Source organism: Dipodomys spectabilis, unplaced genomic scaffold (assembly GCF_019054845.1).
Source record: "Dipodomys spectabilis isolate Male_0828 unplaced genomic scaffold, ASM1905484v1 ptg000157l, whole genome shotgun sequence".
In the NCBI taxonomy this organism is placed as follows: Eukaryota; Metazoa; Chordata; class Mammalia; order Rodentia; family Heteromyidae; genus Dipodomys; species Dipodomys spectabilis.
In genome coordinates this window covers 21,457,501-21,481,496 of record NW_024870834.1, presented here as the reverse complement: position 1 = coordinate 21,481,496, position 23,996 = coordinate 21,457,501, and the positions used below count along the sequence as shown (strand labels likewise).

Genomic DNA, 23,996 nt, shown 5'->3' with positions numbered 1-23,996 from the left:
CCATATTATGGCTATGTGTTGGCTTCTCTCTTTCCTTGAAAACATGTCACTAAACGAACACAGTCTAAGTAAGCCCCTCTGGAATGAGAGTTTTCAAGAGAGAAGAGAGAGTAAATGGCTGTTGTCCATTTTATGGTTCCTTCAGCTCATGGTTGTATGACCTGTCTTGGAGAAGAATAATTCTGGTTTCTAGGAATTTGCTTCAGGGGAGGCAGAGACGTAGAGGATAGGAAGACAGGAGGCCAGGAAAGCCTTGCTGTGAGACATTTTTTGTCTCCTTTAGTTTGAAGTGCTCACTATGGAGTATCATGGCCTGAACCCCTCCCTTGTTACTGCCAGATCTCCAGGAAATAGACATACATACTTACCCCACAGGCAAGAGACTGACAAGTTACAACCAGTGGGTCAAATCTGTTCCATTCTCTGGTTTTACAAATAAAGTTTTATTGGAGCACAGTCACACATATTCATTTATGAATATGCTTCTGCCACAAAAGAGCTCAGTAGTTGCCAACAATGACTCTGCAGCTCATAACTAAAATATTGATTTATCCAGATCTCACAGAAAAAGCCTTCTGATCCGTGCTTAGAAAAATAAATAAATGTCCCCAGAAGCAAGTCTCTATATCCCTCACATGGAGTCCTAGAGAAAAGACTGGAACCCATAATCTAACCACAAAGCCCATCAGATGACAAGTCCTATCCACATTCACACATTGAGCCTCTTAGAAGGCCCAGAGCTTAAGCACAGTGGGTTATCCAAAGATTTTCCAGATACTCAAAGAAAGGCCCAGCGTAGAAGAGCACCATTTATATTTTAAAGAGAGAGAAAAGAGAGAGAGAGAAGAAAGGAACGTGGAAGAGCGAAAGAAAATTTTAATAAGAAATATACAATAAAATTACAGAATTAGTATCCACTGGTATGTGAGAAGTTATTTTATCCAGAGAACAAGACACTAGCTACTAGGGTAGATAAGAGTATACTCTGAAAACTTGAGTGTCAAAACAGATCAATACAGTCAAACAAAAAGATAAAATGATTTTTTAAATGGAGAAATATTAGACTCACAATTCAGAATGTTCAATATTTAACCAAAATAATTGCAAATCAAGAAAATAGAGGAAAGGAGTTTAGCAAATGAATTGTATTAAATTTCCAGGAAAAATAAATATTCTATCTAGAATAGTGAATGAAAACAAGCATGAATGCCATCATGAAATTTCAAAGCATCCTAGTAAAAAGATGTAACTCTACAGTGACAGAAAAGAACAGACAAATAAAAGAACAGGAGTGAAAATTAATCCAGAGTTACCAATAATAAACCTGGATGCCAAAAAGTGGAGTACTGCCCCCAAAATCCAGAAGGAAAATGACTTTTTAACCTCACAATCCACAACCGTACTCTCAGTCAAATATAGAGATAAAAAAATGAAAGCATTTTTAGATTTGTAAGGACTCAAAATATTTAGCTCCCATGTGTCCTTTGTTAGAAAACTACTAAAGGATGTGTTTCAACATAACAAGAAAGTAAAACCAAAAGACAGATGGTGGAATCCAGGAAGCAAGGAAGGGTTCAGCACAGAAGTAGAAAGTTTCAGGATGATGGCTACATCAGGCTCAAAGAACAAACAATCCAGATTGGAGCAAGAAGACTGTAGGTTGAGGGAGAGGGGACCTGTCAGAGACAGGAACAAAACCAATTACTTATGTGATACATATGAGATGTGGGAATAATTGCCAGATGTTTTGCAGGTCTGTTCAAATACTTGAAAAAATAATAATAATGCTACTAAAGAGAAGCAGCAAATGATTTTATCTAGTTTCATAATATGGGCACTGAACATTGACTTAATAAAAAATATTCTATGAATTTATTTGGAGAAGGGTGATTAGAGTTAAATCCTTGTCTAAAATCAATATATCAAGAACAGCGAAGAGCCCATAATTTAGAAATCTACAGATGAATGCGTAAACGAATGGAGGGGAAAACAATCAGAGCTTTTTCTTTCTTTGAATGGATAGTCATTTACTACTTCTTGATTGTTTCCACTGTCTATAGATTATCCATATCAGATTGCAATTATCACTCAAAAAAGTAAGTGGCCTTTTGGAATAATGCTTACCTGAGATCTTTGTGGTCTTTTCAATAAGGAAGTCCTCCAACTGGGAATACTGAACTGGAAGCCTGACAGAACTGTAGGTCTTCTGTGTGGTCCAACTGTTCAAAGTCTGTAGTTTTCATAGGCAAGTGACACACAGCAGCTTTGGAGAAGCATATCAAGATGGGCATCCACAGAGTTAGGTGCAACCACGTTTCAGTGAAGAGTTTACCAGGGATGAGGAGGATGAGCATAAAATGTGTATGGTGCCCTGAGACTCCGCAATTGAAAATTGGTATGTTCTTGACAAGAAACAAGTTCCAGGTCAAATTCATTGATAAGGTTACAATTGGGGTGAAGATATTTGTTCCTTTTAATTTGTAATTGTAGAAAGACTGCTATCATATTTGGGTTAAATCAAGTTATATATATTTTTTTCCAATATTTGTGCCATTCCTCTGCTCTGCTTCCCTGCCACAGCTTAATTGCTTACACAGAACAGTATGTGGAGTATGACCCATTCATAACGCCCGCAGAACCGTCCAACCCTTGGATCAGCGATGACATCACTCTGTGGGACATCGAGATGAGGTGAAAGAATGTCTGGAGATTTGGGGGTAGGAGGGGATGTAGAACTGGGATCCATGAGACCAGGACATGACCTGTTCCCTCACTTCATTTAACTCATTAATGCCAGAACCGAATCCTCTCCGATTCCTGGCTTCTACCTCCTTATACCTTTGGTTTGCACATGGATCCTTTGTGGCTTTGTGTCTGACCTCTCTCTGACTTCTTTGTATGTCATGGTAGCTGGGATGGTCCTCACCATTTCCCAGGTCTGAATGCTGCATGGAGAGAATCTGTTGGCCTGCCCAAGTTGTTTTCTTTGTATGAGAAAGTAACAGCAATGAAAGGGGTGACTGATCAAAGATACCTTGTACTCATACACTGACATGCTGAACTGAAACCCTTTGTACAACTTCTTAAAGATAATGGCAATACTAGCTAGCACTTTCTCTGCATGGTCATATTAAACAGAAGGTGCCTTCCAGGAAGTCCTCTCAACAGGTGAATGGTGTTAGGCTCGCTGTGAAACAGATGAGAAGACTGAGACATGAAGGCACTCATGCCCTTGCCCAAGGCCACATAGCTGGTACTCAGCAGTGTTAAGATGAGAACCTGGGCAGCGGAACTCAGAGCTATGCTTCCCATCCCTCGGTTCTTCTGCAGTCACTGGCAGCAGTGAGCCCATGATGCTTTGCTCTGAGATGGGAAGGGAAAAGAGGAAAGACCAGAGGAACAGGGACCCTTCCAAAATTACAGAAGTAGCCACACCAACAGCTCCCCAAAAAAGACCTTGAAGAAACTAGTAAAAGTCACAGATTCTTACTATAAAAGTTCAAATTAACCAGATAGGCATAAAAAAAACAACCTTCCATCCCTCTCTCATCTTCCAGGTAATGGGTTTGTCCATAGTGTGATGGCGGCATTCCCAAACTGCACCAAGACCCCTGGGTCACTGCAAGCAACTCCTGGGGGTTATCATGGGGGGCGGGGAAGAGGAGGCTTGAATTGTCGCTGGAAACAAAGCGATGTTTGACACATGTAAGATACCATGTGACCCACTGGCTTGGATCATTCAGTGCCAGTGTCAGAGTACATTCCATCTTGTTCCATGATGTCATGTCTTTGCAGACCTAGGTTTTCAGAGCAGTTGCTTGGATATAAACAAAAAAAATCCCTAATACTGTACAAAAATTATCATGGAATAGAAAATAGAGCAGGAGAGGCTGATCTGATTCCAAAGTGTGAGAAAATGTACAGTACTCTACTGAGGATTTAAGGATGAAATAGCAATACCACTTGTGTTTATGTGCATTGCACATAGCAATTAAGGTGCTACAATATAAATATTTATAAAATTGAATGGTCCTGACTTAATAAGCAAAACTGTTCCATGTTTCCTTTGTCCCAAGGGCACTGTGCAAAGTGTACTGAGATACTAAGGTGCTGTGAACTCTGGAAGTTTGAGGAGATTTAGTGTCTCTTTACATTGTTTTGCATATAAAATATGCATAAAATACCTTTGCAAATCTGGTACATTAAAACAACTCTCACTTGACTTTCTGTTTATTGAGGCACTTTAGAATCTTTTCATGAGGTTATTAGATATTCATTCTTTTGTGATTTCTGTGTCCTCTGGCCATTCTTCTTAGTGATGCGTTTTGCTTTGGATACTGGGAATTTGAAATGACCACGTTTACTTAGATCATCAATTTTATCTTTTTCCTGCTGCTTCATGATTTCTGGATTTCCTTCTTTCTTCTTGCTTCTTTTTCTCCTCTCTGGCTTGTTTTACTAGCTAAGTTTTGTGTTGGCTCCTCTTAATCTAGTTTCTATTCTAAAGAGTTACTTTTGAATGTTTTCACTAAAAAAATCACTATAGTAACATATATATATATATATATATATATATATATATATATATATATATATATATTAAAACTGCATATGTAATTGGGTACCAGTGGCTCATGCCTATTATACTAGCTATGCAGGAGACTGAAGAACACGGTTCAAAACTAGCTTGGGAAGAAAAGTCCATGACACTCTTATCAGCAATAAACTACAAACAAAGCAAGAAGTGAACCTGTGGCTCAAGTGGTAAGGCACTAGCCTTGAGCAATAAGAAGCTCAGGCTGGTATCCAGGTTCTAATTTAAACCCCAGGACCCACACACACAAGAAAAGAAAAAGAAAAGAACAGTTCTTTTCAGTGTGTGTGTGTGTGTGTGTGTGTGTGTGTGTGTGTGTTTATGCTAGTCTTGGGGCTTGAACTTAGGGCGTAGGTGCTGTCCCTGAGCTTTTATGCTCAAAGCTAATGCTCTACCACTTGAACCACCACTCCATTGTTGGCTTTTTGGTGGTTAATTGGAGATAAGAGACTCACAGATCTTCCTGCCTAGGCTGGCTTAGAACCTTGATCCTCAGATCTCAGCCTCCTGAGTAGCTAGGCTTACAGGCATAAGCCACCAGCACCAAGCACTTGATATATTTTTAAATGGGCATCTTTGAACTTACATTTCTATCAACATTAAAAGAATCCGTAGTATATAAATGAGCATCTGTATCTTCCTACATTTCTGATGTGGCCAAGTAATCTCTTCCATTCTGATCCAAGCACATAAACTTTTTTTTTCAATTCTACCTTTTCTTTACATGAAGTTGTTTGATAGGAATTCTGGGTATGTAAGATGGACCTCCCTACCTCTCTCATTTTCTCCATTGTAACTTCCATATCTTCATCTTTTATTTATATTAAAATGATAGACATTCTAGAATTGTTTCTTGGAGTCCCTAGTTTTTATCTCAAGGGTGTTCTTTCTGCAATTTCTTACTGTGGAGCAGCTTCAGCTGCACTTGGTTTCTACTGAGTGCTTAGTTTCTATTGAACATTGGGAGAAGTAATCAGGGATAATGTGCTTTATTTCAAAAACATCCTTGAATCTCTTGTTCTGTCTTTTTGTTTTAGCCTGTTCTTCTCTGTTGATGTTTTTCCTTTGGAATCCTCTGAGGTCTTGATACAAATATGTTCTGTATATCTTATTTTCGTCATATTTTCCTGTCTCCGCTCTCTTTGGGAGGGGTCTCCGGTCAAAAGATCATTGTTTCTGGCCTTTGTTTTATTACTCCAATCGCTAATTCAGAGCAGATTCCTTTCACTTACCCAGCAATTTCGAGATGTGTTTGTTTTTATAAATGGAGGTCTTCACTTTCCGCTCTGATTGTCCACTAGAACCACCAATGCCTTAATTTAAAAGAAATACTAATGCCCACCCAAAACCAATTACTTAATTATTTCTGGTTTGGTTGCTTGGTTGATTTGTTTGTTTCTGTTTTGTTTTACTTCCTAGACAATCCTGTTCTAGAAAAAAATGTATCAAGTTCTGTATCAAGTTCTGAGAACTCTTTCACTAATTGTATGGGTCAGTGGTTCTCAAACCATGGGCATACAAAGTACAGCTGCCCTGGGATGACTGTGGGTATTCATGTTTGTAGTAAGCTGCTTTCTAGGAGATTCTGGGGCACAACATCTTTTAGGAACTGTATGGGCCCAAGTTACCTGTGGCAGCTTTCCCCTAAGCAGTTCATGTGCTTTTGGGGATGTGCCTTTGTATCTCAGTAGATGGGAATGGGTAAATTGTCAAGATTCCACCTCTGGGTCCTGAGTACAGGGCCCAAGAACAAGAACAACAGAAGGCCTGGATCCTCTCCCTAAGTGAGACAGGAACCTGCGGGGCCCTTGGGAGGTAGAACCCCATCTTCTTTATCATGGTGTCCTTTCAGATAAGTGTTCTGCTCCAATTCAGGAGTTTCGAATGCCCCAGTTTCCTCCCCTAGATGGAGATCGACTCTTCTCCCTTTGAGGCCTATTCTAGGAGACCTCAGTTGGATCTCCTGAAGCCCACGAGAAGTAGCAAGTGAGCTGGGGTGTCTTTAGTGGTCGCAAGTGAGCTGGCGTGTCTTTAGTGGTCTCTTTGCCGTGCTGAGATGGTTTTGCGCTCTCTCCATTGCTGGGCCACACCGCCGTTAACCAAGGCATGCCCTCTGCTCTTATTGTTAATATTAGAAGCTATCCAGAAAGCACCATCTTTACTTAGTAGTCCTTTTTTGGCCTTGTGGAGCCTGTATTTCTGATTTTTTTCCATATGTTTCTGTTTAAAGCATACTACTTGCACTTCTAGCCCTCTTGCTCAGAGCTTGGAGTTTTAAAAGCTTTTGTTAGGGAAACCCAGCTATTTCTTCTGATGACTCCAGTGGAATCAGAGTCCGCTGTCAGTTGGCTCTCACAAAGTTTGTTTTATCTGCTTCACCCCTTTTTAAATGCTCCAACTTTTACCCTCTGCCAATAGGAAATTGCTTTGTGTCTACATACTATATTTAGACTAAAAAAAAAAAATACTTCACTGAACTTCAAAGTCCTGTCCGTCCCTCCCTTTCCCTGGACCATTTTTCAACTCATGGCTGGCTTTGCCACTCATTCAAGTCTCACAGGCTACTCGTAAGGTTTTCTGTAACTGCCCAATTTTACGTGGGTTCCCCATCCTTCCAGTGTTGTCTATTATAACTGCCCTATTTCTCTTCTAAACAAGACTAGCTGTTATCATCTGGACATCTTAACATGCAGTAGACATTCAAAATTGTAGGCTGGATGGAGAATGGGCGAGTAAGTAGTTCTTTCTTTGTCATTTTTACTAGTATTTGGGGAAGGAGGAGAGGTTAAATACAGAAGCATAATTCGCTATGATAAAACAAATTCCCTCTTTTGTTCTTAAAGCAGCATGGAAGCATATAGTTTGGGAGAAAGGTGGTCACATGGCCCCCTGGCTTGTCCCAACCTATTCAATACTTCCAAAGGGGGCACCACCTGCCCTTAGAACAAGTGCACAGTTCTCTCTCATTGTTCAGCCTTCTACTTTAATGTAATACCTGGCCTAAGTCAGTATGGGATCTTCCCAGAATGGCAGATACAAGTGAAAAATGAAGTCCCATTTCTTCTTCCAACAGAACATTCCTGCCTGCTTGGAGAAACACAAACTGTGGGATGGGTGCCTAGAAATGGTTCTCAACTCTGAAACAGAAGCTGAAGATGATGGACAAATGAATCAAATGTCACCTTTTTTCTCAGTCTTAGTCCAATTAGCACATATGGGCCAAAACTTTGAGCTATGTTCTGAGCAAGAAGTTCTCAGTATGTAAACATGACAATGTAAACCAAACCTGTTATGTTACCACCTGGCACCAGAATTCCTCCTTGCTTGGCAAAGGGCATTCAGCCACTTGGGGTGAAAAGCATACCCTGTGGGTGGGGGGGGGGGGCGGTAATTGGCAGACTCAAACAACAAAAGGAGAAGAGCACGCTGTATCAAAGGAGAAAATGAGATGCATGCATTGTCTTCCTGAGAGGGAAGAAGGAAGGACAGTGCTGTGCAGGGAGAGAGGACGGTGATAGAAATCAGGTCTTTGTGAGAGACCAGGAGAACTCTGGACTTTTCACAGATAAGAATATGAGCTATGTGACTTTTCATTGTTAGCTGATGGGAGAGGGGCACTATATGGCCTTTCTTCAAAGGCCTCCCATCCCCCCAACAACCTCGCATGAAGGATTGTTCTGTACAGAGTCAAAGTACAGAGGAGATGAGAGGCAGTATATGAGCGAACAGCATTCTTTGGGGAATTCAGGTTCATCTAAGCTGGGCTTTGGGCTTCTGAGCTGCAAAGGGGTCTAGGCAAACTCATTACAGTATCCAGGACAAGGGCCATTACAGATAGCATCTTGGTTCTATCTACATGAAGAACATGCCATCCCTGCCATGGGAAGGTGACAGACAGCTCAGTGAAGGAGATCACAAGTTTAACGGTCCAATTCTCTTAATGGACCACACGCCATAGGCTGTAACCTAAGTAGGGGAAAATTATTCTTGGAACCCGTCTCCTCAGGTAAGTTATTAGTTATCCCAAAGTCCCAGGATAAGAAAGTGGGAAAGGCAGAGACATCCATTGTAAAAGCAGGAGCAAATTATGAGCTCAAGTCTGCAATGAAAATTCTGAGAAATCCAGTTTAATGAAAGAAAATCATCAGCATTCAGAAAAAGTCAGCCAAAAGTTGTCACATCACAGTTGGAGATGTTATTTTGTTTTAGTCTAAATATTGCCAGAGGAGTATCTCACAGAGAATTATGGGAGATGTTTCTGGTACTGTTATTAAGCAGAGGGTGGGGTATAATGGGAACCTAGCCCTGGCAGCAGAATTGTGGCTTGGAACTTGCTCTCTATATGTGATTAGTTTAGCCCTCTATCTCTGATGGGTATAGGAAAGACAAGAAAATGGGTACAAGGAACCTAGCTGCTCAGCCCCCTTGGCTACAAGTAGCCACCCCTAGCCAGCAAGCTGGGCAACAGGCACCATCTCTGGAGTGAGCATGCACAGTGAGTTTGACAGAACTAGTTGTCCAGGACATTAGCCACACTCCTTCCTTGTGACAGGCAATCCCCATATATGCTTCTCAGTGACCTCCTTCTTTAGATGCATATAGCTGTCCTTACATCCAAAGATGGCACCTCCTTCCCTTTTCATCTGAACTGACCTTGTTGTTTTATCAGACTGATAATAGGTCACAGAAGGGACAGTCAAGAGAGCCAGTCACACAGAACACCTGCAGCTTCTACTCTGGCTATGTGAAACATTGCTCTTGAGACATTCCTTCTTAGAATCCATCTGTCATGCTCTGAAGAGCCTTGCATTAGTTTCTCTCAGTTAAAGGGGCTAGGGAAGTCCAAGATCAAGACACCAGCAGACTCAGTGTGTGTGAGAGTCCACCTTCTGCCTCATAGATGACCATCTTTCACTGAGTAGTCGCATGGTAGGATGGTGAGCATGCTCCATGGGGGTCTCTCACAGTAACACTAATTCTACCCATGAACCAATTACCTCCTAATATGATCACAGTGGAAATGATAAGAATTTCAACATGTAAGTTTGAACACATTCATCTAGAGCACAATTCAAACGTCTTTTGAAGATAGCTTACATCTTTCCCCACATCTTAGTTTAGATATCAAATAAGGGAAACAGACCAAAAGGCAGTTTAGAAGAAAAAAATAGAAGATTGGAATGTTAGAGATAACCAGACCTGGGTTCCAATTCGAGAACACTCCTTACAGCTGCATGGCTTTGAACAATCTAGAATCTTGTGAGCTCTACATATTTATATAAAAGTATCTACCTCTTGAGAGGAAGAGATCAGGGAATCACAATTCAAGATCAACCCAGGCCAAGAGAGGCAGGGAGAGAGAGAAAAAGAATAAAGCTTATGAGAGTCCATCTAAACCAATGATTGGGTATGGTGGCATATAACTGGCATTCTGCTAATGCAGGGAAAATAGGTGGATCAGAGTCCAGAATAATTTGGGTATAAAATAATGAACACAAAAAGGAGCTGGGTGTGTCTCAAGTGGTAGGGCCCCTGCATAGCCAGTGCGAGATCCAGAGTTCCCACTAACAACAGATAAGTAGTTTAATTTAATTTAATCTATTTCTTGGTTTATACTGAGATTCAAATAGAGCACTGGCAGGAAATCCCCTTACACCATTCCTAGCATTGTGCAGACCCTGCTGAAAGGAGCCTTTTCAAAGATGACAGACTCCCTTGAAGATAGTTTTCTTATTCTCATTTTGGGAGATTTCCTGCTTAGTCTTCAGCTGGAAGATCAGCTGGAATGAAAGACTTCCATGAAGAGCCACCTGTCCTTTCTCTGTGGGATGCTTGGTGGCAGGAAGGAAGAAAGGTCTTTGATGAGATCCAGTGGGCAGAGAGGACAAATAGAAGTTAGGAAAAAGGCACCCAGCTACTGAGTTTAAAATGCTGTCAGATACGACGCATCACCTACATCTCCCCCTGCACTTTGTTTTTTACTGATTCCTTTGCTTGTGTTGAACACTTGCCTTGTGCAAAGTACTATGGAGAATACAAAGACACAACTTGCTCATGAGATAATTAGAGAGACGACGACATAAGCACGTCAAAAGCCAAATGACAAGACAAAACTATAACAGATGATCTGTTAGAGGGAAGCATTTGTGCTGGGTGCTGGTGGCCCACACCTGTAATCCTAGCTACTTACGATGCTAAGAACAGAGAATTGCCTGGGCAGGAAAGTCCCCTTGAGCTTCTTATCTCCAATTAACCACTCCAAAACTGGAGGTGACACTGTGGCTCAAAAATGGTAGAGGGCCAGCATTGAACAAAAGAGCTCAGGGACAGCACCCAGACCCTGAATTCAAGCCCCCAAATTGACAGACAGACAGAGAGTGAGTGTGAGTGTGTGTGTGTGTGTGTGTGTGTGTGAGTACGTGTGTGTGAGAGAGAGATAAAGAAAGAAAGGAAGGAAGGAAGGAAGGAAGAAAGAAAGAAAGAAAGAAAGAAAGAAAGAAAGAAAGAAAGAAAGAAAGAAAGAAAGAAGAAAGAAAGAAAGAAAGAAGAAAGAAAGAAAGAAAGAAAGAAAGAAAGAAAGAAAGAAAGAAAGAAAGAAAGAAAGAAAGAAAAGAAAGAAAGAAAGAAAGAAAAGAAAGAAAGAAAGAAAAGCATTTTTGCATAGTGGATGTAAATAAAGGGACTGTAACTTCCATGAATTGTTTCTTGACATTTGTACCTGTTAAACACCAAGACATATTTAAAGTTTTAGATTTCTTTTACTACAGCAAAAGAAATTCCATAGTAGCAATATGTTCAAATACATTCTTGAACCTTAAAGTGAATGATGTTGGAAATATTCAAGTAATAAAGGCTTTCCTTTATTACACACACACACACACACACACACACACACACACGAAAGTTTTATCCAGAAATGTGTATGTGCGTGTATGCACGGGTAATGGAGCTTGAACTCGGGGACTAGGTAACTGTACCTTTAGCTTTTTTACTCAAGGCTAGTGCTTGACCTGTTGAGCCACAGCAATACTTCCCAGAAACTTATTATTGGTGGTACTGGGATATGAACTCAAGTCTTCCTGCTTGCTAAGCAGGTGTTCTACCACTTGAGCATTTTATCAGCTCTTATTGTGTTCATTATTCTTTGAGGTAGCATGTCACTTTATATCCAGGCTGGCATGGACTTCACTCCTTCCATTTGTGTTTCCCCATGTCACCAGGATTATAGGCACATGCCACCTCTCCCAGTCATTGTGTTTCCCCCATCGTTGGATAATAGATATGCACCACCATGCCCAGCCTGAGCTGACTTCTAATTGTGATTTCTGGTCTCCCAAGAAGCTAGGCTTACAGGCGTGAGCCACTGTGGCCTGCCCTAGAAACTTTTAATAGAACAAAATCACAATGGCCAAGTACTTCTAGGAAGGAAAGAAAAGGAGCTGATATAGAATAGACAAATGTAAAAAAGAGGATTGTGTATGATGGGTAGCTGAGGGGACCCAGGTATGCCAGGTTAAATATTGTCACCTCAAAATCTCTATTATTTGTAGAACCTCAGAATCAGACCTTATTTGGAAATAAGGTGGCCATAGATGCAATTAATTAAGATAGGTCATCCTGGAGGAGAGTGGGCTCCTAATCCAACATGACTGGTTTCTTTATAAGAAGAAAACAGAGATACATATGAACAGGGGACAGGGAGGGAGAGGAAGAAGGAGAGGACTAACACACACACACACACACACACACACATACAAGGATGCTGCTTAAGAACAGAGGCAGAGATAGATCTACAAGTCAGGGATTGCTGACAGCATCAGAGATTGAAGGGAAAGTGTGGAACAGATTTTCCCCAAAAGCCTTCAGAGGGAGCATGGCCCTGCTAACAGTTGGATTTTGGACCTCTAGCGCCAAGTCTGTGAGACAATAAGCTTCTGTTTTCACAGTCACTCAGTTTATTATGACTCTGTGATAGCAACTCCAGAAACTAATTCACCAGGGCATCCTGCAGACCCCCTAGTGTCTGTCTTTTGCACATCACTGACTTCCATCCTGGTCCTCTGTCTGATTCCACTTCTACAATGACATCCTAAGACTTCTTGCCCAGCCCCCCAACTTCCTTATCCCCATCCCTGCCATCAGTGAGGTGAGGTGGATTCACTGCGACGACACACTGGAGGTGGCCATGTATCCATGAGCTAGTTGCTACACGACCGAGTTCCCATCAGCAGCGCCATGCAGAATCCCGAATCCTTGAATAGCAGAGCAGTTAGTGTGTTCATCCCAGATCAGAGCAGGAACTGAGAAGAAAGATATGATATCCTGTACTTCCGTGGGACTTCAGTTTGCAACTCAGCCTCATTAATCCAAATGTAGGGGCTGGGAAGGTGGCTCAGTGGTAGAGCACTTGCCTTGCATGCATGAGGCCCGGAGTTCAATTCCTCAGCACCACATAAGCAGAAAAAAGCCAGAAGTGGCGCTGTGGCTCAAGTGGTAGAGTGCTAGCCTTGAGCTGAAGAGCTGAGGGACAGCGCCCAGGCCCAGAGTTCAGGCCCCACAACCGGGACCCCCCCCCCCAAAAAAAATAATAATCCCAATGTAATGCCTCCACACACAGTATTCTTGGTCCACTGGAAAGTTACTGAGTTTAATTACTTCAGTAGCTTGTCTTCACGTCTTGTTAGAAAAGACAGCCTGGTACTTCGAAAGAGATCTTTTGTGAACTTCCTTATTGTTGGATTGGATAGGCTTCTCCTACCACTGAGATCCTGCTGAGCTATGATTGGTGATACGAAGTTGTACAGCAAGAGTCTCCCTGGTTCACTGCCCTGGAGTAGAAGACACTGGTGTCACCAATTGCATCTAGCAGTGCAGAAGCATTGGATGTGAATGGCTTATGTCTAGAGCCATGTAACTAATACAGTAGCCACTAGCCACGTGTGGCTATTTAAATTTGAACTTAGATGATTTCAGGTTTGAATGCAATTGAATAACTCAGCTCATCAATCATGCTCTCTACCTTTCAAGCATTCAGTTGTCATATATGGCTACCATATTGGCAAGTAGAGATAGAGAATAGCTTCCCCTTCACAGAAAGTTCTCTTGGACAATGCTGGTCTGTTTGCTTTTTTGTCAAGGGTTCTACCATACAACTTCTCTTCCTTTTACTAAGTGTGATTTCATAACTTAAAAACTGGGACTATGCCAGCTCTATAATAAGAGGAAACGTGGTTTTATTCACTGAACTGTTAGAAGTAATAAAAATATGTGTCTTTTTCTAAAAAGAGGAGGCATGGTTGGTAGACAAGTGTAATCCAAGTGTTAGCATGGCTGTCAGTCACCTGGGGATCCTGCTGGACTGGAGGGTCCTAGTGGAGCAGGTCTGGGTGGGGCCTACCATTCTGCCTGGTGCACAGACCACACCTTGACCAGGAGGAGTTGTGAAATGCACCCTGGGAGTTGGAATCCTGTTGCTGCATGGAAGTTGAGGTATAAATGCAGCAGGTAAACTTTACATAAAGGACAGAGACTGAAGGCATATTCTCTCAGCCTAATACTAGAAGAATAAGATGAAGCCCTGCTCTTCATCTGCGTGTGAGGTTATGGGACAAAGGGGCTCCAAAGTGCACAGTGAATCACAGACTTCTCTCTAGCATGACATTTCTAGACTAGATTCTTTTTTGTTGTTTTGTCGGTCATGGGGCTTGAGCTCTGGGCTTGGACGCTGTCCCTGTGTTCTTCAGCTCAAGTTTGAGCCACAGCGCCACTTCTGGTTTTTTAGTGGTTTATTGGAAATAAGAGTCTCACGGACTTTTCTGCCCAGGCTGGCTTTGAACCATGACCCTCAGATCTCAGCCTCCTCAGGAGCTAGAATTACAGGCGTGAGCCTCTGGCGCCCAGCTAGACTGAATTCTTGACTCTACGGCTTCCTAGCTCTGTATCTGAGACAGACTGTCTGGAGACCTCAAAGTACTATCTGGAAAGTAGGAATAACGCTAAAGCTGTGTGTGTATGTGTGTATGTGTGTGTGTGTGTGCACGCGTGCATGTGTGTGTTGTATGTGCATGTGTATTGAGCTTGCACACAAGGCCATGCTTTCAGTCATTTTGCTTTCAGTGTTATTTGAGATAGGAACTTACATTTTTTGTAGGGTCAGATTCAGACAGTGATCCTCCTATCTTCCCCTCCAGAGCAGCCAGGATCACAGGCATGGGCCACTATGCCTGGTTTATTTATTTTTATTTATTTATCTTGTCAGTCATGGGGCTTGAACTGTGGGCCTGGACGCTGTCCCTCAGTTCTTCAGCTCAAGGTGAACGCTCTACCACTTGAGCCACAGCACTACTTCCAGTTTTGCTCTGGTGGTTAATTGTAGATAAGAGTCTCACGGAGTTTCCTGCCTGGGCTGGCTTTGAACCGTAATCTTCAGATTTCAGCCTCCTGAGTAGTTAGGATTGCAGAGGTGAGCCACTGGTGCCAAGTTTATTTTTGCTCCAGTCTCAGTAACCTTTTGCCCAGACTGGCCTCAAACCACAGCTCCTGTCTCTGTCTTCTGAGTAGCTATGATGATAGGCATGTGCTGCCAGTTCCTCTCTCATAATACAGTTATAAGGACTGATTCAATGCCTTTGGATGTGTAAAATGCCTAGAACAATGCCTAGCATGTCATGTCATAGCCCTGTGCATGGTAAAGGTATCATTAAGTGAACGCAGCAGGCTCCTTCTAAACAAGTGAATTGATTTATCCTGGATGAATGATGTATTTGCTGACCAGGAACGTATCACTCAGTTCTAACCAGACATTAATTTCCCCTTTGGGGGTTGAGGAAGGGGTAGGAGATGAGGGGCAGTATCTTGGATGAAGGATTGGATTCATGAAGCATCCTGAGTTTTGGAAAACTGATTGGGTCAAATGTGGGACCTCTGTTTGAGTGAGGATTCACTTCTTGTCAAAGCAGCCGCTTGGTGGTTACCCTGCTTACTCCCCAGCCAATCACAGTCCTTTCTCACACACCCTTTACAGAACCTTTTGACATGGTTTACTATTGGTGGACAAAAGTCTGCATTTGGGATAGGTGTGTGCTTTATGAACTCTGTTGCTTACCTGTGAGACATTTCCCACTGACGTGTGGCAGCAAAACAGATTTGAGTTGTTGAAGAGAATATGACGCAGGCCTCTGCCTCATACTAATCATTCTGCACACCTTCTCCTCTCACCCCCAAAGCAAAGAGCCCAGCCAGCAGCGAGTCAAAAGATGGGGCTTCTCTTTCGACGAGATACTGAAGGATCACGTGGGGCGGGACCAGTTCCTCCGATTCCTGGAGTCAGAGTTCAGCTCAGAAAACCTCAGGTAAATCTCTCCAAGGTTTGAACTTGCACGGAACGTGTGTGAAGCTGTCTTCAGAATCAGCCCTGCCCTTCCCTTCCCCCACAAAAGATTGCTAGGGTTCAAATTCAAATACCAGTTCACCTGGCTAAGGTTGAACTATGAAAGAGCAAGTTGAAATATACAACTCTGCCACCACCGTGAAAGCAACTATCAATGCCAGCAAATATGTCATTCTGAGTCTGGGTCACATTGTTTAACTCCCTGGATAGGGGTCTTATTTAATAATCAAACGGATCTGACCATACCACTCACTGAGTAACACCATAGAACCATGGAGCTTCAGAGTGGAGGAACCCTGTATGACATCTCTCTACAAAGCTGTTTAATCACAAGGATTCGGGGTGGGGAGAGGGGATGACGAGGTTTGAAAGGGTAAATACGCAAGAGAGGAGCTGATGAGCTCATTTCAGAGTGTTTTAAAAAAAAAAGTTTTCAAAGAAAATCAAGCTGGGTGCCAAGGGCTCATGACTGTAATCCTAACTCCTGAGGAGGCTGAGATCTGAGGATCATGGTTGGAAGCCAACTCAGGTAGAAAAATCTGTGAGACTCTTATCTCTGATTAGCCACCAAAAAAAGAAAGAAAGTTGAAGGAGCTGTGGCTCAAGTGGTAGAGCACTAGCCTTGAGCACAAAAGCTCAGAGACAGTGTCCCAGGACCAGAACAAAAAAATCATTATCATTCTGCAACTGGAGATGTAGCTAACCAAGTCAAGTAAACATATATTCCTTTTGGATAGAATTCTGTTAGTTTCGTCACTCCAATCATCTGACACTACCTACAGAAGCTGGTACTTTTTCCTGGTGGATAACTAATCCCTTGTGAGAGGAATGTGCTAATGATTACTGTGTACTAGGAGAAAAAAATGAAGCATCCAAAACATGGCATCCAATGTGAGAGGAAGAGGAGGTGACAGAATAAAGGAAGAGGGTTCTTGGGCATGAAAAATGGAGGAACTGGGGACTTACTCATCCATTTACTGTGTTCCAGTCACAAAAATGTGATTTGCCTGGGACCCCTTAGTGACCTTAACAAACCGTGACATCTCCATGTGTAAGGTGGAAGTCAGTCTGTCAGTCTGTCTGTCTGTATCTCTGTCTCTCTCTGGTTTTCTTTAATATGATAGGCTAATTTCTTGATTAAAATACTGTTTTATTCATTTTATTGTCATTTTTATTTTAACTATTCAGAGCATATACTTCAGGAAATAACTGTCTTCTCCCAAGTGAATGTGGGAAACCCATGTTACTTGTTTGAAGTTAGAGGTCCTCTCTTTCCTCCATATGACTCAGAAGATAGTTGTGGCACCTGTGTGTGGTAGCAAGTTCTCAGAGTCTGCTAAGGGCCTGCTGAGCCATCAAGACATGTGATCTCCTCTTACAACAACCTTGTAGGTCTTTGAAGGGGGAGAACACACACACACACACACACACACACACACACACACACACAACTATTACATTATTAAATGGATATAAATAAGAGTAAATTCTAAGATCATTTTTTGCAAGTATTTCAGTGTAAGCCAGAGCAGACAAGTCAGAAGCTAGACATGGAAGAATACACAAGTCAAAGACACATGACAAAGAAGAGGCAGGAAGACTATTCTAAAGCAAGAGCCTGAATTAGCCAAGGAGCGCTTGCTCGCGCACGTGTGTGTGTGTGTGTGTGTGTGTGTGTGCGCGTGTGCACGCGCACGTGCGCGCGTGTGACTTTGCATGGTTATGATCAGCATCTGAGAGACATGATTCAAGGGAGAAAGGATTTATTTTGTTCCCAGTTTCAGAGCTGATGGCCCATGATGGCTGGTAGGGCATGGCACATCATATCATGGAAGCCAGGAAGCAGAAAGAGGAGAAGAAGATGATACCAGTACTGTCAGCTCTCTCCTGTTTTCCCTTTTATTCCATGTGGGCCCCCAGCAGCTAGGATGGTGCTGCCCACATTCAGGGCGGGTCTTTCCCCCTTTAGTTAATCCTCTCCTGACCAGCCCACCAGAGACGTGCCTCACCAGTCTCGTAGGCACTTCTTAGGCCAATCACATTGACCACTTGATTACTAGCTTAGCCATTAGGCTGGCAGGGTTGTATATTCCATTCTAAGCATCCATCTGCCTGTTATGAGCCAGACAAGGTTGAGTATCTTACTTTTAGGTTATGACACAAGAGTCCTTTCTTAATACTGCAGCATTCTTCTAAACATATCTCAAAGAGATTTCATTCTTTTTTTTTTGGTCGGTTGTGGGTCTTGAACTCTGGGCCTGGGCGCTGTCCCTCAGCTCTTCAGCTCAAGGCTAGCACTCTACCACTTGAGCCACAGCACCACTTCCAGCTTTTTCTGCTTATGTGTTGCTGAGGAATGGAACCCAGGGCCTCATGCATGCAAGGCAAGCACTCTACCACTGAGCCACCTTCCCAGCCCTGCTTTTTGTTTTGTTTTTTTGCCAGTCCTGGGGCTTGAACTCAGGGTCTGGGCACTGTCCCTCAGCTCTTCAGCTCAAGGCTAGTACTCTACCACTTGAGCCACAGTGCTACTTCTGGCTTCTTCGGCTTATGTGGTGCTGAGGACTCGAACCCAGGGCCTCATGCATGTGAGGCAAGCGCTCTACCACTGAGCCACCTTCCCAGCCCCTGGTTTCATTCTTAATAAAGTCTTTGTGACACCCAGAAGGGCTGTGTTCTGATATCGCCCACTAGAGCAGTGCTCACATCATCCTCCAGCCAAGGTAGCCAGTAAATCCTTATAGGCCCAACTTTATGAGCCCAGCAGCTAGTCTATATGCCCAGCTCAGTCCCCATTTCCACCCTTAGTATGGTACCTATGAGCCACACCTAGGATTCCTTCTCACTCTCCTCATCCCTAGCCACCTTTGGTCCCCAAGATGCAGTTGGTATAGCAGCAACTCTGCCTGACTGTTTCCCAGCCCATGCATGGGCCTCTTCCCCCTGCACTCTTACAGGGAGTCTGAAGGATGACCACCGGGTCCTCATCACTGTGAGAACTCTAGGAGCATCTACTCTCTCAGCTGCCGCCTTGCCAGGTCCAGTGTTCATTCTGGAAAGCTACCGTGTAGCCAGGGCCACCTATGAAATCAGGCTCGATTCAGGCAATACGCATGACACAGGGCCCCACGTGCACCGAGGAGTATGGCCCTGGCAGGCGCTCAACACTTCCTGCCATTACCAGCTGGGTCTCTGCCAGCTCTTTACCCAGGAGGGCCACAGTGCAATCTGGGATGAAAGAAATTTACCCGTATGCATGAGAATGTGCTCACACCCAGCATGCGCACATAAATCCAGACATAAAGAGGGACCTCTCTGATCCATGACAGCAAAGGGGGACATAGAGAGGAAGCGTGGCTTAGGACTTCTAAAACCCTTTCTGGAGTCCCAAATTCCATGGTTATGATATCTAGCATGACTGGATATAGAGGTAAAGTCTCGGTTTTAAGTCACGACTATATAGGACCCTTGGGTCCTAGCATCGCTCCTTTTGTCCTTTGTTCTTTCCTGTAGCCACAGTATTGGATCATCACCTCTCACGACCCAGGCCCCAAGGATTTGGAGAAGATCGGTTTATGGTTCACCCAGGGTGGCCGTGTGTGGCCAGGCAGGTGTATTTCCGCTGCAGCCCTGCACAAGCATGGCAGCCCAGGGAACCGCATAACGTGAATCACTCAATTGAGGGTCCTGCCCTTTGGTGCTGTTGGCTCTATTGCAGTTGACCCTTCTTTCAGGACTGGTCAAGAGCTCAGGTTGCTCGGATCAGAGGATTAGAGGAGGGAAGGAGAGTCTCAAACCCAACTGGATCTATTCCAACCTGCCTCTCCCACTTGTGTCCCGCATCCCCTCACGGAGTGTCTGAGAAATTGCCGAGCTGCTGAAGCGGGAGGGAGAAGGAGCCCTAAAGTGTCTTCTATACCATTCAAGTAAAGCATTCTCTGATGGTATAAAAATCTGACCTTTCCTTCTGAGAGAGTCTGAGGTGCGAGAGGGCTGCCATCCCCCAATGACAGGCTTCCTGTCCTTGTGAACTACCCTGAGCCCCGGTGTGGGACCCCACAAGGCAGCTGTCTGCTGGCAGGGAGTGCGGAATGAGTACAATTCCTCACCCATCAGGCGGGAACCATTTCATTCTTCAAACAAGAAGTGTCACCAAATCATCCCCGGTGTGGTGACTTTTCCAAGCACGGTGACAGTTACCTTACACAGTGTCCCCTGTACAAACCTTTGCCTTCCCTGGCTTGACACCCTCTGTGGTATGGTAGGGCATGAGTTAAAAATCAAAACCTGCAACAAAGAGCATTTCCCCCCCTACCCCCTCCCCGTACATTTTTTATGAGCTGTGACGTCATTGCCTGAGAGAATGGAGTGCTTCTTCTAACCTGCAGATTGATGATGCTAGGTCCACACTGTGTCAGCTCTGTGAAAGGAGAGGCAATTAAAAGAGAGCCCAGGGGAGGTGCCAGGTTTGCCTGGAGTGCTCCATCTCCAGTAGTTGCCCCAAGTCCTTAGGAAGACCTCCAAAGGTTCACTAGGCCCCACAGGATCCCCCCACCCCACCACCGACCAAACCCATGATGAATGGGAGCCGAGTGTCTCCCACAATGCCTTGCACGTTGGCAGCCATCTGGCCACTGCCCAGGAACAGAGCTCAGCTTCCACGGCGCCTCACCATGGTGGTTGCCAGTGAGAAATCTCAGCCCAACGTGAGACAAAATTGTTTAATCCACTGTCCTCCACCCCTGGCTGACCAGCAGAGGACACAGAAACGCTTCGTTCTGTTGTCGAATTTGCTTATCCCCAGAACAATGCCAAAGCTGTGTTTTCTAACTCCGGGAAATTCTACTTTGTGAGAAAAGCAAAATAGGTAAGCTGGTAACTGAGGGACTGCTCAGGCCTCTGAGCAGGCTGGAGAGGATGAATGACTCTGGATTTCTCTTGCTCCAGCCAGCCTATCAGCAATCAGGAAGAAAGGAGACCCACATGGTAGTCCCAGCCACCACGATGGCTCCAGCAAGTGTTTCTTTCTTTTTTTTAAATTTATTTTTTTGTGTCAGTACTAGGGCTTGAACTCCAAGTTTAGATGCTGTCCCAAGGCTCTACCCCTTGTGTCACAGCTCTACTCCCAGCATCTTGGCAGTTAACTGAAGGGAAGAGTCTCATAGACTTTTCTGCCCAGGTTGGCTTCAACCTATAATCCTCAGATCTGAGCCTCCTGAGTAGAGCTCAGATGACAGACATAAGCCACCAGTGCCTTGCCCAGCCAGTGTTTCTGGAGCCTGGCTGCCTTCCCTCAAGGCTGGTGTCCCCACCTACATTCATTGCTAAGCCATCAACACAGACCAAATGCCAGCACACGGGCAGGTGGCTTCCTGCTGATCTGAGGATTGGCAGGGGGCAGCAGGACAGGTGGTCTTCCCACACCCCAGAACCCCCTGTGTCCAGGCCTGCGGCCCTCTGCTGCCAGCCATGGGGGCTTAGTGCAGGATGGGTGGATTTGACGCTGCGGCTGGCATTGGAAGCCCCTCCACGTCCTCAGAGGGACAGGGCCTGCAGGCTTTTGATAAGAGCCAGAGCTTCTGGAGCCTCAGTGGGCCACCCATGCGCAGTAGCTATGCAGAGAGATGCTTTCGTGGTTCTTTGGGGGAGGGAGGGTTGGCCTGAGCTGGGAGCTCAGGACTGTGCAGCTGGAAGATAGCAAACACACACTGGAGCCTGTTCTGAATTTCAAATGGGCACAAAGGGTTTTTCGAAGCTGTGATGGTAAATACATATGGGGCGTCAAGATGCTGCTGTGACTGCGGTTTTGCTGTCGTCTGGGAGGGACGAGGCAGGTCATGTCCAAGGCAAACAGAAGGCTGGGCTGCATCCCTACCTCTGCAGGGAGAGAAAGCAGTTGAGAGATGTTGCCCTTACTCCTTACCCCTCTTCTTCCTTCTCCCCTTTCCACCTCTCCTCCCCTTCTCCCCTTCCTCCCATGATCCCAGGTGGAGCTTTTGGATCAATCCACCGTTTTAGCTAACAGAGGAAGCCTCTGGATTTGTATGTCAATGTTTATTAAATCTGGTCTACCAGCTCCAGCCTTTCAACCTTCTCTACACACAAAGGGAAGTCTAGAGAGTCATCAGAGCCTTCCCAGAGGGGGTCCAAAGCACCTCCTCAGAGCAGACTAAAGCAAGCAACAGAGCTGCCAGAAGATGGCATCCCACATGGCATTGATGGAGGGGACAGGAAATCACTCAGGGGCGTCCATCGCTTAGACATTGCAGGGAAGGACACTGATCTGGAAAGTTGCTTGCAGCCAGACAGAGCCTCAGCCCAGAGGCAACATCCTGGGCTCTCCACCTGCCCATGGGCAGTAGCAGTGTGTGTTGCAAAGCCCTCGTCCCTCTAAAGGACAGTTACACGTTCTCTTCTCCCTGGTAGTGGAAAGAACATGGTGCAAAAGCCCTAGGGGTAGAAAGTAGGAGGGCTGGGGTTGTAGGAAGGGGATGAACTGAACCCCTTTGTACAACTACTTAAAGATAATAATCATTTTAAGAAGAGAGGCAGAAGATGGTTGACAGCGTTAGCAAGAGCCCTGGAAGCTCCTACAGGAAGAAGCTTGAAATTTGGGGTCAAGCCGGGAGAGTTGAGCCTCTCGGGTGTCACTGACCCTCCTCAGCACCCACGCACGCCTTTGGTAACTGAGTTAAGTCTGGATGGGAATTTTTTAAGCCTATGCTTCATCTGTCTATACTCCCTTGGTGCCAGTTTCACAGATGAGGATTGAGGCACCTAGAAAGGTACATCAAGACATCATCATAACCAGGCTCCCCATTGTTCTTATCAAGGGCTGTTGTCGCCTTCCCTGCATTTCTCTTGGTTCTTCAAGATCCGCGAGAGAGCTGTGAAGTTTTTCATTAAGGACATCATCAGAATCCTAAATCAGGGGGAGACCTGGAGTCCAGCATTCATTATGAAAACCAACACAGATCTGTTCTTGCGGAAATGGGCCTGTATTACCCCAGTCGGCCACTGAGTGGCGCCTTCAGGCCATTCATTTGAACAGCATTCATGTCTGAACAGCAACAGGAACACATGCCTAACCTTTTTTTTTAAATCTATTTTATTATTATTTTTTCTCAAACAAGTGCATCTTGCTTTGAATGAAGCTCAAAGTACTTTCCACCATGTGTGGTTTCAATTTCTTTTGTCATCACCTTTCATTGACTAGATTAGCTGTCAGAACCACCTATCATTGGACCTAGCCTCTTACTGTTGGGGAATTGGTTTGTCCAGCTCTGGTTCCTGCTGAAATGTGGTCCTCAGGACTTGGGAGCTGCTGTTCAGGCTGTGAGTGAGGTTGCTGCTACTCTCAGCAGAGAGATGCTCATAGGAGGCTGTGATGATGGCAGCTCCTTGTCAAATGCTGAGGGTGATGGGTAGAGATTTTCCCCTGGTCCTCTCTGGAGAATTTCTTGGTAGACATGTCTCTCATGTATATCCCATTGTGCCAGACAAGCCCACCTTCTATCTAAATGTCATTATTGTCCACGTACTGTAAGCCCTGCACTATGTTAAACACAATTGTGAACAACTTGATTTATCTGTCTTTAACACCAATCTCAACCAGGTAGGTTTTTTTTTTTTTTTTACCTCACCAAATGCATCTGGCAACATTTGGAGACATCTTCCATTGTCCTAACTTGGGGAGTACAATGACATCTAATGAACAGAGATCATAGCTGCTGTTTAACATTCTACAAGGCATAGGACAACCCCACTACTACCACTTTTAAAAACAAAAATCACCCATCTTGAAATGGCAATGGCACTGAAGCTGAGAAATCTTTGGACTTTTGTTGGTTGCCAGGAGTTTGTTGATCTTCCAATGAGTTCTTTGTACTTTCTGAAGTCCCTCTCTCCCCCTGCTCCGTGGTTTTTGTGACCCATATGTGGCATCAAATTATATGTAGCATTTGCTAGGTGCCCAGATAGAATTGTCTGTTTCTGCTTTCCGTTCCAGGTTCT

The 23,996-nt window shown here is 44.3% G+C and overlaps 1 protein-coding gene across 3 annotated transcripts in view; it reads left to right on the top strand.

The window, feature by feature from the left end:
- The window catches only part of Rgs6 (regulator of G protein signaling 6), a 507,674-nt gene that overhangs the window by 436,968 nt on the left and 46,710 nt on the right, over window positions 1-23,996 (top strand). For all 3 annotated transcript variants that reach the window (XM_042692654.1, XM_042692656.1, XM_042692655.1), the window contains exons 13-15: window positions 2,581-2,691; window positions 15,820-15,945; window positions 23,992-23,996. The exon at window positions 23,992-23,996 is cut by the window's right edge and continues 182 nt beyond it. In XM_042692654.1, the coding sequence (XP_042548588.1) occupies window positions 2,581-2,691; window positions 15,820-15,945; window positions 23,992-23,996 (242 nt within the window). The remainder of the gene's footprint in view (window positions 1-2,580; window positions 2,692-15,819; window positions 15,946-23,991) is intronic.